The sequence below is a fragment of the Pan paniscus genome, chromosome 8 (genome assembly GCF_029289425.2).
Source record: "Pan paniscus chromosome 8, NHGRI_mPanPan1-v2.0_pri, whole genome shotgun sequence".
Classification (NCBI taxonomy): domain Eukaryota; kingdom Metazoa; phylum Chordata; class Mammalia; order Primates; family Hominidae; genus Pan; species Pan paniscus.
The window spans coordinates 108,494,529-108,510,437 of NC_073257.2; the positions used below are offsets into that span (position 1 = coordinate 108,494,529).

At 43.3% G+C, this 15,909-nt stretch overlaps 2 protein-coding genes and 1 long non-coding RNA gene across 4 annotated transcripts in view; 1 reads left to right on the forward strand and 2 right to left on the reverse strand.

Moving 5' to 3' along the window:
* Positions 1–2,912, reverse strand: part of TM9SF3 (transmembrane 9 superfamily member 3) — a 70,869-nt gene extending 67,957 nt beyond the window's left edge. Inside the window, exons 1-2 of one of the 2 annotated variants that reach the window (XM_034931229.2) lie at positions 2,780–2,912; positions 2,591–2,749 (exon numbers count right to left, since the gene is read on the reverse strand). In XM_034931229.2, coding sequence (XP_034787120.1) covers positions 2,591–2,692 — 102 coding nt within the window. In that variant the 5' untranslated portion in view covers positions 2,693–2,749; positions 2,780–2,912. The other variant, XM_063607834.1, reaches the window with a different exon arrangement.
* A 101-nt stretch (positions 2,913–3,013) lies between these two features.
* LOC117974697 (uncharacterized) overlaps positions 3,014–15,909 on the forward strand; it is a 29,404-nt gene continuing 16,508 nt past the window's right edge. Inside the window, exons 1-2 of the long non-coding RNA XR_004664823.2 lie at positions 3,014–4,238; positions 7,303–7,468. This is a non-coding gene — a long non-coding RNA (uncharacterized LOC117974697). The remainder of the gene's footprint in view (positions 4,239–7,302; positions 7,469–15,909) is intronic.
* The window catches only part of PIK3AP1 (phosphoinositide-3-kinase adaptor protein 1), a 130,505-nt gene continuing 122,419 nt past the window's right edge, over positions 7,824–15,909 (reverse strand). The window contains exon 17 of the mRNA XM_003825415.6: positions 7,824–11,527. Coding sequence (XP_003825463.2) covers positions 11,470–11,527 — 58 coding nt within the window. The 3' untranslated portion in view covers positions 7,824–11,469. The remainder of the gene's footprint in view (positions 11,528–15,909) is intronic.

A 15,909-nucleotide genomic window follows, 5' to 3' on the forward strand; every position in this document is an offset into this window, starting at 1 on the left:
GGCCAGCTTCAGCTTCTAAAAGTTATTGTTTGATAATTAAATTCTACATGTATTTACTAAACACCTACTCAGCAACTTCCCCACACCAATGTCTCCTCTTCCTTTAGTATTATTCTCTCTTTACTAGCTACTTCTGCTTCTTTGACAGAAATAAATAAATAAAACTCACTTGACATTAGCCTTTTCGGTACTACTATCTGGCTAAGAGGAATAGGAATGCCTAGTTTTTGAGAAATATTTTCAAGAAATTTAGAAAAAGCAAAAGATTTTGGCTAACAGTGAAAAAATAATATAAATGACATTTGAATTTTATGCTTATTTTTAGATGCTATTCTTCCCATAACTGTTTTTGTTTTTGTTTTGCTTTTTACAATACATATTTGGCCAGGCGTGGTGGCTCATGCCTGTAATCCCAGCACTTTGTGGGGCCAAGGCAGGCAGATCACTTGAGGCCAGTCGTTTTGAGTTCAAGACCAGCCGGGCCAACATGGCGAAATCCCCTTTCTACTAAAAATACAAAAATTAGCTAGGTGTGGTGGTGCACACCTGTAATCCCAGCTACTTGGCTAAGGCACGAGAATCGCTTGAGCCCGCAAGGCTGAGGTTGCAGTGATGTGAGACAGCACCACTGCACTCCAGCCTGGGCAACAGAGTGGGACTCTGTCTCAAAAATAAATAAATAAATAATAGGTATTTAATAATGGGTAACCAAGTAAGAGCAGTTCAATATAGACATGAAGTAATATGGATTCTAAGTTTTTTGTCTAGCAACCATCTCATATACACCATATTCTCTTTCGTGGCAGTCAACAAAAACCTTTTATCAAATATCTTATATTCAATTACTAGAATAAAAAACTGAAACAGTCCTAGCAATAAAACTGCATTGAAATTACACTTTTAATTTGTAAATTATTCTAAAGCCTTTATATACACCCAATTTGTAAAATTTTAATTGTTTCCCTATTTACAGCAGTGTAAGTCACAAGATTACAAGATTAAAAAGTAGAATACAGTACACTTTTGAGCTTATATGCCTGTATCACGGAACTACACATTGAGAGTTCTGAGTTTCATATGGTAACTTTTCCTAAGTGTTTTTTTAATTGGAAATATATTAGTAATAATATCATTAAACAGAAGGATGGATGCCCATTGAAAATTTAAAAATAATCAAAGACCCAAATCTAAACATGGTCCCTGTATACTATGTGAAACAATAGCAGTTCTTAAACTTTGAGACAGCTTATCTGATGAAAGAACACAAAAGGAAATCGTTTTAAGCTGTTTAACCTCCCAACAAAATTATCTTAGGTGAAACACCACAAGTACAGTACAAAAACATGTCACCAATTCGAGATTTGTGTCTCTAAAGAAATACATACCTACACAGGTAAGAAGTTTCTGGCTGTGACCGAAGGTAGAACAGTCAAAAGTTTAGAGCTTTTATTAGCTAAAATAAGATCCCAGCTAGCCAAGGATCCAGCGAAAAGTTTTGTTGATTACAAATAAAATCGGATCCATTAAATAGGTAAGGACGACTGCTTCATTTCCTCACTTACCAGAAATGACATAAGACTCCCTCAGATCGTTCTGATTTAGTACAAACACAGTCTCTCATAGAAACTCCTATCATTAATGGTAAAGGTATAAAAAACAATTACTCGTCAAGCAAACTCTCAATTTACCTGACCTTCCTGCCTTGCTCAAGTCTACCACTCTGAAAACCACAGTTACAGCCCTAAGTGAAAGCCACTTGAAGAGTCGTTCACATGCACGTTTTGATGTGAGAATACCAATTAAACAAACTGCCAATCACCTTTAGGCCAAATGCAAAAGGGACTGTTTCTGGCCCTGACCTGAAGACTGGGAAACGTCAAGACCCTTTACTGTCAGAAGCTGCCTTAGTTAGAGACTAGCGGGATGGGGGTCTCACTTAGGGGCTGGAAGGTGAGGAGAAAGTTACAAGAAAGGCCTAGGAATTGAACGCGTGTAGGTTGGGTGCACTTACAAGTAAGTATAAACTGCTCTTCAATTCAAGTTTATTAATGCTGCCCCACCCCAGGGTTTTAATCCGGTCTGGGCAGAAGCGGGCGATAAAAGCCAAAGGAGACCATAAAGTGTAGGATATTTCCTGGTTAGTGGCTGCCGGGTAATCACGATGCATCCATCTTCCTCGGCGTCGCAGCCCTCAGTAGCCAGAAGGCAGTCTCCTTCCCTGGGGGGCAAAAGCCCCGAGCCCAGCCTGCCCGTTGCCCCGCTCCCGCGGTGGATGAACCTCAACCCTTCCCAGGCTCCTTCCTGGCCCCAGGGTCCCAGGACCCCCGAGACCCTGGGGTGCGGCGCCACTGAGGCCCAGGCCGGGGGAAGGAGGCCCTGTCACTCGGGAGCGGAGCCCTGTCCCGGGAGCGCACGGAAATGCCTCCTCCACGCTCCCAAGGTTCCTGCTCCGCCAGGCCCAACCGGAAGGAGTCCTCGGGCCGCAGCGGGGCACCACCGGGCCGCCGGGCCCTCCAGGCTGCGTGGGGCCTGCCTCAGTGGGCAACTGGGGAGCTAGCCCGGGGCAGCCGCGCCGGCCGGGGCGCCTCACCGTATGTTCGTGCTCGTCCGCCCGGGTCCGGGGCAGCAGCAGCAGCAGCAGCCACAGCGCAGCGGCCGCCGCCACGCCAAGAGCGCCAGGCAGCGGCCTCATCCTCCGCGCCCCTCCGGCCCGGAGCCGGCTCACCGACTCCTCCTCCGCCGACGCCGCCTCCGCCGACGCCGCCTCCGCCGCCGCCGCCTCCGCCGCCGCCGCCTCCGCCGCCGCCGCCGCGGCCGATTCGCATCCACGGGGCGCGGACAGACGCACGGGGCCCGGGCCCAGCCGCTGCCTCCTCTGCCGCCGCCGTCGCCGTCACCGCCCGCTCCTGAGCCTCCCCCGCCCCCCGCGCCTCCTCAGCCTCTTCCTCTGACTCAGCCACGTCATCCGGCCACCCCGGCACGCGCCGGAAGTGCCTCGCGACGCGGGGCCGCCACCGCCGCCGGGCCGAGGGAGGGCCGCGCAACCGCCGCCTGCGCGCCGGCTGCCCCTTGGCTCCTGGGAGCCGCGGCGCTACGGGCCTGGCGAGCACTCGGGCGGCCGCCGAGTAGGCTGGGCCCCGGCGCAGTGGCCTAGCCTGGACCGCAAGGCCGAAGCCGCCTCCGGGCCGCGTCCCGGTGTTTCGGGTTGTGTAACCTTGGCCAAAATGCTTAAGCTTTTTCCCTGGCTGCCAAATGGGGCCGATCGTCTGACCTACTGCCTCCGGAACTTGAGGGATCAGATCAAATAACCCTTTCCTGGCACTCGTCTGCCGCCGTGAATAAATCACGGGCTCCTGTAATCACCGTTAGGAGAGATTGTTAAACTCGTACAGGGTTGGATGTTTTAAAGTTACTGAATACTTACTGGACCCCTACTATTCAATCAAGACATGCTAAGTTAGCTTGCCATTCTTGTTCATTTATGTGTTTACTTAACTATTTCTGGGTCTCCTCTTCCCAGTCATAAATACCTCTTGGAGTGTAAGCTCCTCGGAGCAGAGATCCTGTTTCCATATTTCCTGTACCTAGAACAGTGCCAGATCCGTAGTAGACATTGAAACAAAAAATCTTAAAAATATATATATATACGAATGTGGCACCACCATTTACACAGGCCACTAAGCCAAAAATCTCGAACTTGTCAGATTGTCTCTTCTCAGCCATCAGCAGTCAACAAGTTCTAGCATTTGGTCTCTTAAAAGTGGTTCAAGAGTTTATTTTTCCTCTCCTTCCTCTGCCAGTACCAACCAGTCTTCCGTATCACTATGTATTGCAAGAGTCTCACAAGAAGATATCCATCACTGACTGATCTTCCTCCCGTTTAACATCCCCAACAGGTGCCAGGGTGATGTTTTCTTTATTCTAAAAAGAAACCAGATTATATCGCTCACTCCCTTGCTTAAAACAGTTCTTCAATGTTAGGTAAATAAATCATGGAGTCACCACGAAGGCTTTCATCTGCCAGGCACTATTCTGAACAATATTGGCTCATTTAATTCTCACAGAAACCCTATGCAGCAGATACGGTGAAAATGTTCCTGTTACAGATGAGGTAACTGCAGCACAGAGAGCTTGAGTGGCTTGCTGAAACACCAGACCCACTCAGTCTGGCTCCATAATAGGTCTTTTTGCTGGTAATGATTTACCAACTATACAGCCACTTCAAAAAAAGGAAATAGGTAAGTACTGGCATGGAATGATAACCAAGAGGTTCTGTTAAATTTTCAAGTTGAAGAAAATAAGAGTTTAACTTCATTTTATATGGCAATATGTTAGTCTGCCCATAGAAAACAATCTGAAAGATTACAACAAACCATTATCAGTGGTTAACTTTCTACTTTGTACATGCCTATAAATGTTTGGTTATTTTTTACAGTGAGCATGTGCTAACTATGTAATCAGAAAAAAAGTTCCCTGCTAAAGGATAAAGTCCAAATTTTTGCCTATTTTATCCCTAATTTATTTCCCTAACTTTACCTTCCACCAATTTCTATGCTCTGCATTCACCCATATATATTTTTACACCTCTGTGCCTTTGCTCTTTATACTCCCTTTATCTGGAATGCTCTGCTTCACCTTGTGCCTTAGATATTATCCTTTCAGACCTAGCTGATGATCACCTCCTCAGTGAAACCTTGCATGATCCCTTGGGAAATGGAGCATTCCTTCTTTGGGATTTCAATAGCATTTGGCGTGTTGTGTTGTAATTATCTATTCACATTTCCTCTTCTACACTGCATTCGGACCTTTTTGATTGCAGGGACTATGATTTGTTTGTCTTTATATCTGTCCCAGCTGCTGAGATAGTGCTTGTCACATCATAGGTATTCAACTCTTTGCTGAATGAATGAAGACATTAACAAGTGAAAAGTCAAATAGCATAGCAAGATTTGAAGAATGCTTTCTAGATAGTGTAAGAAACATCACAAAGCAGTACATGATTAATTGCTGAATGAATCATACACCAGTAATTGCTGTAGAAATCAGAGGAGGCATCTTATACATCTTTGTATATCCTCCCGAGCACCTAGCAGGGTGACTTGCTCATAGTGAAAGCTCAGTCAATTCTGTGAATGAATAATCACTGCTCTTGAATGAAGTGATGATGTGCAATTGAAGAACAAGCCGTGTAAGTGCTACATTAAGATGAATGTGTAGTTTCTTAAGTATCCATCACCATCCTCCACAGATTTGAGGTAGTATGCATGTGGCGGGTGTTTTGGGGAGGACTGGGTTGGCAAATGCTTGGAGGTAGGGAGGACACAAGAAAAAGTATATTCATTTAGGGAGGATAGATTAAAACCAGGAAACTACACACACAACAAAGAACAGGCATGACAGTGTACTTTTAAAAAGGAACACAAAAGCTGGCCAACTGTGCAAATGGTCAACAGGCAGTAAAAGCAATGGGCAATGAGAGAAGTGGAAAGAAACCCTATTTCAGAGGAGTATTTGGGAAAATTTAATGGATGGAAGAGCAGGTAGAGCCATTAATTCAACGATTATTTATCAAGCCTCTACTATGTACCAGGCACTCTGGTAGGTACTAGGGGAATTATGCTGATAAATGGCATTAGGTGATACAAGTCTGACAGCAGTAGGTGTGGAAAGAAGGAAAGGGAGATAAAGTAACTGATTAGAGTAAAAGAAGTGTGGCTTCAAAGATCCTAGGTGCCTGATGACCTCAACAGGACAAAACAGGGCTCAGGTCACCATCAAAATTAGGGTTGTTTCACTAAACTGGGGAGTGAAAAACATTAACATACCTAATTTCACCACTTATTTCATCTGGGTGAATGACCTCATTCCCTGACACCAAAAAGGATGGCAGCGGTGGGGAGGAAATGCCAGTGAAAGGAGATCCCACCTCCCCCAGTGGCTATTCAGCCTCTTTCTATGGTAGCTCTAATAAGACTCCATTTTGGTTAAAGAGCTTATGACCAGCAAGCAATCCAGAAAACCAAAATGTCAGTCTTCTATTTTCATTCTGGGTAAACATGATCATCAAAACTATTAGGTATGGGTGCTAGGCACAGTGGCTCACCCCTGTAATCCCAGTACTTTGGGAGGCCGAGGTGGGCAGACTGCTTGAGCTCAGGAGTTCAAGACCAACGTGGACAACAGAGTGACACCTCCGTCTCTTCAAAAAATACAAAAAAAAAAAGTGGGCATGCTGGCACGTGCCTGTGGTCCCAGCTCCTCAGGAGGCTGAGGTAGGAAGATGGCTTGAACCTGGGAGGTGGAGGTTGCAGTGAGCTGATTGTGCCACTGCACTCCAGCCTGGGTGACAGAGCCAGACCCTGTCTCAAAAAAAAAAAAAAAAAGTATTAGGGTATGGATTGACCACATATCTTCTGATTTCTATCATCAGCTACTTTTTCTTTGAAATTCTATTTCTTCCTTCTACTTTGTTATGTTTGTCTTGCCAGTTATGTACTTCAGCAGGGTGGGTGACAGTTCATCTATTGCTATTTGCCATTTTCCACCTCCACCGTTTCTGTTCTGGCCGTAATGTTCTAGACACAGATCTTCATGATTGCTCTGAGTTCTTTCTTTAGGAAGCCATTACTGAGAACATTTAGTTCTTGGACTGAAGAGCAACTAAGGCCATTAGTTTCTTTGTGTGGTTCCTCTTTCACTGTCTCTCAGTTTTTTAACTGATATAACAGTGAGACAGAGCAAGGAACAGCAGGTGCCACATAATAAAAAGAGCCTTGCCAATTAGGTGGTGATGCCACTAAGGCTGTCTCCCTGCTTCTTCCGACAAAGCGATTCCACACCCTCTTTCTAAGACTTAGACTTAATAGAGTTGAAGAGACCTAGACTGTTACCAAAGACACAACTCTCCACTTCGTAGGTGATGAAACATAGAACAAGGTAGTCAAGTTATGTGAACTCGTCAAGTAAGTAGCACACCAAAATAAAAGACCAGGTTTCTTGGCTTCCAAAACAATCTCTTCCCTATACCATGCTAACTCTTACTGCAGAGATAGCAAAGACATTTTATCCTAAATGGGCTTTGGCGACTAGCCTAAATATTAAATTTGAACTCAATTGAACATAGACACAAACAATGGTCACCAAGTCCCAGAACGGATTGTGTGAGCTCTTTGAGGCGTTCATCCAACGTTGTTTCGGAGAAATCTCTATTTCAATCTATTCCTATACATTAGTTATTGAAAAACAATAGACAACCGCAAAAACAAGTTGACCTTTTTGTGTTCCTTGATCCTGGTCACAAAGGGCCCTCGTGACTGGACCTCATGCCAAACAACTCGTTACAAAAAGAGCTAGGGTTCCAGACTGCGCCGAAGCTTCATGAGACCTCTCCTTGTCTGCATGGACGAGTGGCCGACTCTGGAGCCCAGGCTGTTGCTTCCCAGTCTGGTGGTGAATCCTCCATAGTCTGGTGAGTGTAAATACATATATATATCTTTTCCCTTCTCCCTTCCCGTTGCAATTTGCTTATTATATCATTTGCTTATTGTATCATTTGCTTATATCTGCACTGCCATTTGGGATAAAGCTTGTTTACCCTTAAAGGTATTGTGTGTGTGTCTCCTCCCCGCGCGCATTTCCCACACAGAACACCTAAGAACCTATTTTTTATGATTTTTACGAGAAATGAATTCCAAGTTGTGCCTCAGAATTCAGAATATATCTTTCAACCTCCTACTCATCCCCTCACCACCCTGGTGAACACAGTGTCTGGCCAGCAGGAATGAATGAAGACTATTTTATGTTCTTAATAACTTGCTTGGAAATGAACAGAGCACAATTTATCAAACCAAAGCAAATATTTATACAGGCAGATCCCTTAAAATTGAGGATTAATGCTTAGGAAGAATTTTTTAGAATTTTCCAAATTAACCACTTGTCTTTCTCAGAAATAAATCTGTTACTGATGCTTCCTCCACCAACCAGCTGCAAAACCACACACTATTCTTTGAAGGAGGAACACAGAAAACCAACTTACTTCCTGGGGCATTTGGGAGAGGAATCTAAAAATCCTAGTGATATGGCAATGACTAGAACCTTTTTTTTTTGTAACAACAAAGCTAAAAGGGGATGTGTAACTTAGCTTGACTTGTAAAAATATTCGTAGAAGTCATCTATATTTTACCACTTTGTGTAACTAAGGCAGAGCATTAGAGATTATTCACATCATTAAATATGTCCAGTTAAATTATTAGATTACAACACCAACCTCTTGTTCATAGTCTCTCAGTCTTCAGCTGGGCACGGGGGCTCACGCCTGTAATGCCACCACTTTGGGATGCTGAGACGGGCGGATCACTTGAGGTCAGGAGTTTGAGACCAACCTGGGCAACATGGTGAAACCCCGTCTCTACTAAAAATACAAAAATTAGCTAGGCGGGGTGGCAGGTGCCTATAATCCCAGCCACTCGGGAGGCTGAGGCGGGAGAATCACTGGAACCCAAGAGGTGGAAATTGCAGTAAGCCAAGATGGCACCACTGCACTCCAGCCTGGGTGACAAGAGCAAAACTCTTGTCTCAAAAAAAAAAAAAAAAAAAAAATAGTCTCTCAGTCTTCATACTTTGTTGCTTAGTTGGATTATCTGCTCCTAGGTTTTAATATAAGATGAAATAAAAGTGCTGGCCTAGGAATTGGAGGCCAATTTACCTTAGGGGCAAAGGCAATGGTGGTGAATATACCCAACAGCTTCACTTTCTATGGAGCCAGCTTGTAAAATCTTGGGCAAGGATGGTGGCAGCAGAGCTGTCTGCCTAAGCATCATATAGAAAACTTTTTAATGGTTTCTTTGGACCCTAGCTTGCAGTGTCATTTCTGCTCCTCATTGTATTGGAAATCCATGGTTTTGTTACATAATGTACTCCTAAAAATGTATACACATGTGTTGAGTATGTGGAAGTTGAATATATTTATGTTATAAATGAGCAGTTCTGTTTCTGGAAAATGAAAATTTTCACCTCATCACTATAGACATTCTTTGATAACACAGTCCCAGTGTTTCATCCAAATTATTTCATTTTCTTCTTTTACATATAACCAACCATTTTGGATGTTAAAGGAACAACCAGTGAGGGCTTAAGATCTGCTGCTTTTGACTTGGCACTCCTGATCAGTTCCATCCGTGTCTCAAGTGTATCACATTCATGAGACAAGGCTTCTCATCAGCAATTTCAATTTTATGTTTTCTACTTATTTTTATATAAGAATACAATGCAACAAAATATTCATATATTGCACAAACAGTGATGTGCATACAAAGATGCTAACAACATTGGCTGGTAATAGGCTTTACCATGTTACGATCTAAATGCTTGTTCATCAGAGAATGTACAAAATTCTAAGTTTGGCATCCAAAAGGGGGCTTACAGTTATTGAATATTTTTCCCAGCCCTATTTTAAATCAAATTCAAGTTTGCCTATGATGAAGACTGTCTATAAGTAACAGGGCAAGCATACCAACATCAAAATTCTTCTTATCTCACGTGCCCCTATTTCTCCCAAATAAGTGACAAGGAGAGTAAAAGGATCACTGAGAGAACATTTGAAGAATGCTACTAAGTGCCAGGTCCTGTACAAGGTAATTAATTACTACAAACACTCTCATGATGGACATGGCCAATAGTGTATTTTGTCAAAAAACAAAAACAAAACCCAAGATTCCAGAAGCTGTTTCTGACAAGAAGTCCTTGTTTCAGTACTCTTCAGTATGAGTCCTTATTTGCAGGACTGAGGAATGAAATTGAGAAAGAACCTTTAATCATTAGAAAAGGACCCAATAAAACTATACTTAAATGGATCATTAATGTGGATTTTTTTACATTCGTGTGGGATAGAGAATAATCCCATGGGAAACAAACACATTTTGAATATTTTTTAAAGAAATAGTTCTGATTCTAATTTTACTGTATGTTTAGGCATCATTAAGGACCTCTGATTTGAAGGTAGATTTATGTGCCAGGGACTCCAAATTCATGACATGTTTTAAGGCTCCATATTCCATGCAAAAATGGACTTACTGAGCATGGTGGTAATAATAAGTATGTAAAAAATAGATAACTACAGTCGTACTTTGGTATCCATGGGGGATTGGTTCCAGGATCCCCCAATATCAAAATCCACAAATGCTCAAGTCCCATATATAAAATGGCATAGTATTTGCATATAACCTATGCACATCCTCCTGTATGCTTTAAATCATTTCTAGATTTCTTATAATATCTAATACAATGCCTACACATCATTTCATTTACATGAATTCAACATAGTTCTTGGCATGCAGCAAATTCAAGTTTTGCTTTTTGAAACTTTGTAGATTTTTTTTCAAATATTTTTGATCCAAGGTTGGTTGAATCCACGGACACAGAACCCATGGATTTGAAAGGCTGACTGTATTTCTATTTTAGGTTTGTTTTTCCTCCTCAGAACCCTCAACGAAGAAAAAGTCAAAGGTCCTCCTCTCTCTATGACCAGAAATAAAACCTATAAAGGAAATAGAGCACTAAGTGGGGTCCCTGGAATCCCCAGCTTCTGGTTTCCAGCCACTTCTAGATGTTCTCTGGAAACATAACTGCGTTGAAACCATACTGAAGTATAAATTCCCAAATTGGAAAGAAAACAAACAAACTTGGTAGTCTCATGCCTGGGAGATACAGAAGATGGAAAATTCTGGAAGACCAATAGGCACTGATGAATTTCTACATCTGGGCATTTCTTGAGGGAGAGAGGGCCTGGCTATTTGGAGATGGAAAATGTGGTGACCTAGAATGAGCAGGCCCAGTCTAGACTAACCTCTTTATTTAACCAACTGAATAGTCTTGGTTCCAGACTTCTGTGGAACCTCAGATTTGCCTTCTGTATAAGAGGAGTTTGTACTAATCCCTCTAGTCTTTTTCAGTTTGTTGTGTGTGACCAGCCCTAGCACTTAAATACCCTGCTGAATATACAGAAAAGTAGAAGAATTATTTTAAAATTAGGTCACTTATCTTACTTGAATACTACAAGTCTTACACTATAACCTCTTCTAGAAATGAGGCTGAACTAGCAAATACATAAAGACTAATATAAGTGCATTTCAGTAAAATCACTGGTGAAGTACATTTATGATCATTCTTTTTAGGCTTCTGATATGGCAAATTAGAGGTAAGTATTTCGATTAAGGCTTCATCCTTTTGGCAAACAAGTATATGGTTCGATATACTTGGTGATGGTGAATGAAGCCCTTAGTTTTTCACTTCTTCGTGCCTTAATAAAATCTTCGAGGCAAGCCCAAACCAGCAGGGCTGCAGCATTATCAGCAATGAGAATGGATCTTAAGGTCAACAGTCATGCTATAAAACTCAACATGAAGACATCATTAACAGGCTGAAGACTGTGAGTCTTAAAGTCCTGAAGTAGGCAGGTTTTAGGAGGTGGAATCAGCGTCCTCTGGGTGGAACAGGTGGAGGAGGATGGAAGGTCTCCCTGGTCGGAGGCCTAAAATGAAAGATAAGGCAACTCTATTTAAAAACTAATTTGATTAAACAGTTCTTAGGAATGCACAATTTGTTGCAAACTTGGTATACTATGCAAAGGACACAATCCTCAATGAGACGGGACACACATATGAATGTATGAGTGACATGCATGCTAGCTGTGGCTTGCAATCCTGGCGGCACATTAGAAACACCAGTGGAGCTTTTAAAAATACCAATTCCAAGGATCCATCCCAGACCCATTGCATTCTAAGCTCTAGAGGATAGGACTCAAGCCGCAAAGCTTTTGAATAGTTTCCCTCCCCAAACAGCTGTCCTCACCAACCCTTTCATTATCTGATGTTTTGCCATCTTGGGGCCTTGCTGACCCTGGAGAGACTGCCCCTCCCAGGGTAAGCTAAAATTCCTAGAAACAGCAAACAAGCTACTTGCCTTCCAGTGCTAAATATACCTTTCGTATGCAAACCAACCAGTCCAGATGCATGCCCCAACCACCTCCTCTATGGGGCTTTCACACTCCATTTTATGGGGCCACCATCCACTTGCCCTTATCACCCTAGGGCCAGGTACCAGACGACTAGAGTCAGCCCTTATGCCTCAGAGCCAATGAAATTATTCAAACTAGCCAATTCTAAATCTTACCCAGGCTCACCTGTTTTGTCCCATGGAAACCACAATAAAAGCTCTTGTCCACATTTTCCCCTGCTCCTCTGCCTCCTCACTGGCCCTGATGCTTCCCCATGTAGCCCCCTATGGGTTGATGTACCCCTGTTTTGGGATCTGTGAGTATAACAAACTATCTTTTCAGTGGCAGTTGTCTCCTGAGCTGTTGACTTTGCCATACCTAAATAATAATAAAACCTAGGTTTTAAAACACCAGCAATTCTAATAGCCACTTGAGAGACACACTGTAGTAGGGAGATTTTTTGAGAGAGGAATTGGAATTTCCAAAGCCTGCTTCTCATGACTGCTTCCTCATGAGATAACTGTTATCTCAACTGTTATCCCAACTCTGCATCTGCCTTCCTAGAAACTTCCCTCCATGTTATTCTGTATGGTTTTTGAACAGTCTTAAATGACATTCCAGGTAGACTAGGGTGAGTCTATTTACAGACAGGTTCAAGGATTACAGATGGCATTTCCACGTGTGTACTGTAAAACCAATATTTAATTCCCTTGGAAGCAAGTCAATAAGTCAAGAAAAAGAGCTTTGTTAGGTGCTATAATTGAACTGTGCCACCCTGGAGTTGCATACTTGAGGATTGATTGAATCAAAGAGTAAATATGTACTAAATGTCTCTTGAATGCAAGGTTTGTGTAGGTCAAGGAAATGACAACTGAGTTGGGAAAAGAGAGGCTGCCTCAGGAGCAAGAGAGGGAGGCAGGAGCAGAAAATAAGAATCACAGACAACCTTGGGAGGTCCCGCCCTAGTCCCAGGATTAGATGGTTTTGTATGGTTGTCACTGAGTGACTGAGCTTTATACCATGAAAAAAAAAGGATGGCCTCCTTCTATCTCTTCAGCCTGCCCTGTGAGTTTGGGGTTATAGGAGAAAGCCAAAGGGCATGATACCACTTTTACCTGAGCAAATTTAGCCTGCCCACCTCTCTGCCTTCTTTCTTTCCTTCCTTCCTTCCTTCCTTCCTTCCTTCCTTCCTTCCTTCCTTCCTTCCCTCCCTCCCTCTCTCTCTCTCTCTCTTTCTTTCCTTTCAACAAACACTAATTTACTTTATATCCACTCCTGGGTATGGGATATAACAGCAAGTAAAGTGGTCATGGATTAGGCCCTCAAGATGATGCAAGTGTGTGGATGAGACGGACAATAGGCAAAAAATCAGTAAACTCTACAGAGCAATTTGATAAGGGAGGTTCAGAACCTATAGGAACATATAGCATAGACATTTATGCATATATCTCTGTGTGTGCAAGTTCAACGCCTCTGCAATTGTTTTCTCATCTGCCAAACAGAGGTACTGATCCCTACGTTGGAGTACCATGTGAGGCTTGGAGATGACAGTAGGAAAGTAGGTAGCAGTTTCTGGCTTGGAGTAGGCACACAACAAGTAAAGCTAATAATATGATAATGATGATTAAAGATCTATTCTGAAATATGTTCCCCAGGTATGCCCCATGAGCCTTACATTTTATCTTCTATCACAAAGACAACCATGATTTCCTCCCAGCCCCTCTTCCTCTTTCTGCTGCCACACTGTGCAGTTGGGGTGGGCCTATGGGCATACCCTCTCTAGGTTTCATTCTGAGGAACAACTCCAGCTAAAGATTGGAAGCTGCATCTCAAGGAAACTTATTTATAATCGCAGACCTATAATTATAGTGGGTTTTTTTGTTTTGTTTTTTGTTTTTTTTTTTTGAGACATGGACTCACTCTGTCATCCAGGCTGGAATGCAATGGCGCAATCACAGCTTACTACAGCCTCAACCTCCCAGGCTCAAGCAATTTGCCCACCTCAGCCTCTCGAGTACCTGAGACTACAGGCACACACCACCACACCTGGCTAATTTTTTTTGTTTGTTTGTTTTGTAGAGATGGGGTTTTGCCAAGTTGCCCAGGCTGGTCTCAAACTCCTGAGCTCAAGGAATCCCTCCCTCCCTGCCTCGGCCTCCTAAAGTGCTGGGATTACAGGCATGAGCCACTGTGCCTGGCCAAGAGTGTGAAGTTTCTTTCACTCATCTATAACCCCCCTGCATACGGTGGTAGATGACTTGATGGCTACTTTTTTTAAGAGCTCCGGAAGTCCAACCCAAACAGTACCAATCTATCCTTCCATCCATTCACTTAACACAGTGAGTACCTTTTAAGTTCCTAGTATGTGCCAGTTACTCTGCCAGGCACTAGGGATAGGAGAAAAAAAATTAAAAGTCAAAAATGGTGTCTCACAGGTTCGCTATTCATTGAGGAGACACATCTACACAAGGGTCGCAACACAGAGTGTATTATTAGAGTATAGAATATAATAGAAGTGCTTGGGAAACCAAAAGAAGATTCACTCTGCATGGGAACATTAGGGAGGGCTTCACAGAGGAGGTGATGTTTGAACTGAGTCCTAAAGGATGTATAGGAATTTTCTAAGCGAGAGTAGAAGGGAGTAGGAAGACAGCATTCCAGGCAAAAGGAACAGATTGGGCAAAGAAACAGTACAGAGTGGCAGAGCTCACTGGGAATGCTGAAGTGGCAGATCATCGGTGAATACAGGAGAGGGGTAGGACTTGAGCTAGGCAGAGCCAAAGAATGCTGAAATACACAGAATTAAACGTGAAGGCTTTTATGCCAGGCAATGGCATCATCAGCTATTCCTGTTCTAGAAAGGGCACTCTGGCTGCAATGTGGAGGAGGGAGTGACTGGAGGAAGGGAGGTAAGTGTGGGCCTTCAAGAATGAACTTAGGCACTAGCAGATGGAAAGGAGGGTGGATCTGACAGCTGAAAGAGCAACAGAACAGACAGAGCATGAAGACACACTGGATATGAGAGCTGTGAGGGGGGCAGGGATCAAGGATGACTCCCAGGTTTGGGGCTTGGGGAAGGGAGAGAATGGTCCCACTATCTCAGGCTGGGAACTCATGAGAAGAAGGCAGTTTGGGGTAGAGAATGGTAGGTGGGCTGATGAGTTCAGTTTTGCACAGGCTATGTTTGAGATATTGGTGGGGTCCCTGAATGAAGATCCCCAGTCAACTGCAGGAAAGAGAAGGCTGAGATGGAGATGGAGACTTGGGGTCTTTGTCTGCTGGTGGCAATTCAAGCTCTGGGACAGCATGTAGAGTGAGCAGAGGCAAGGACCAGAACCGGGATGGAGTGGGATGGAGGCTGTACTACCAGTGCTGTTTGGTTTGGGCCAGGGGTTAGCAGGGAGGTTAGAACACGGGCAGAGAAGAGATGCTGATGCCCAGATCTGACAGTGGAGTCTAGGACACCAAGGCCAGCCTTCAATCCTGTCTGTATGCAGGTCAAACATTGAAGTCATTCTGGAGAGAGTCCCATTTTATTATCTGCTCAAATATCCCTGTATTTTATTGTGAAAATTGCATACTCACACATCTTTTTTCACACCAAAAATGCACCCAAACCCCAAGTTCTATCAATTACAAACTGCTTCGTAAACATTGTTTCTTTAGCAAAAAATGTTTTCCTCCTTTTCTCTCCCCATCTCTATCACAACATGCTTCCAGACTCCCCAAACAACTCAACCACCATCTCTTTTTACACATTTACATGCTTCCTAGTTTCTATCCTTTAATTTTTGGAAACTGTTTCCCCGGTTGTCTTCTCTTTCTCTTCTGTTAACAAAATCCCACCGAAACCTTGTAGCTAAAGTTTTAAACTTGACAACTCTTTTATCTTGGTACAATTAGACAACTGCTTCCAA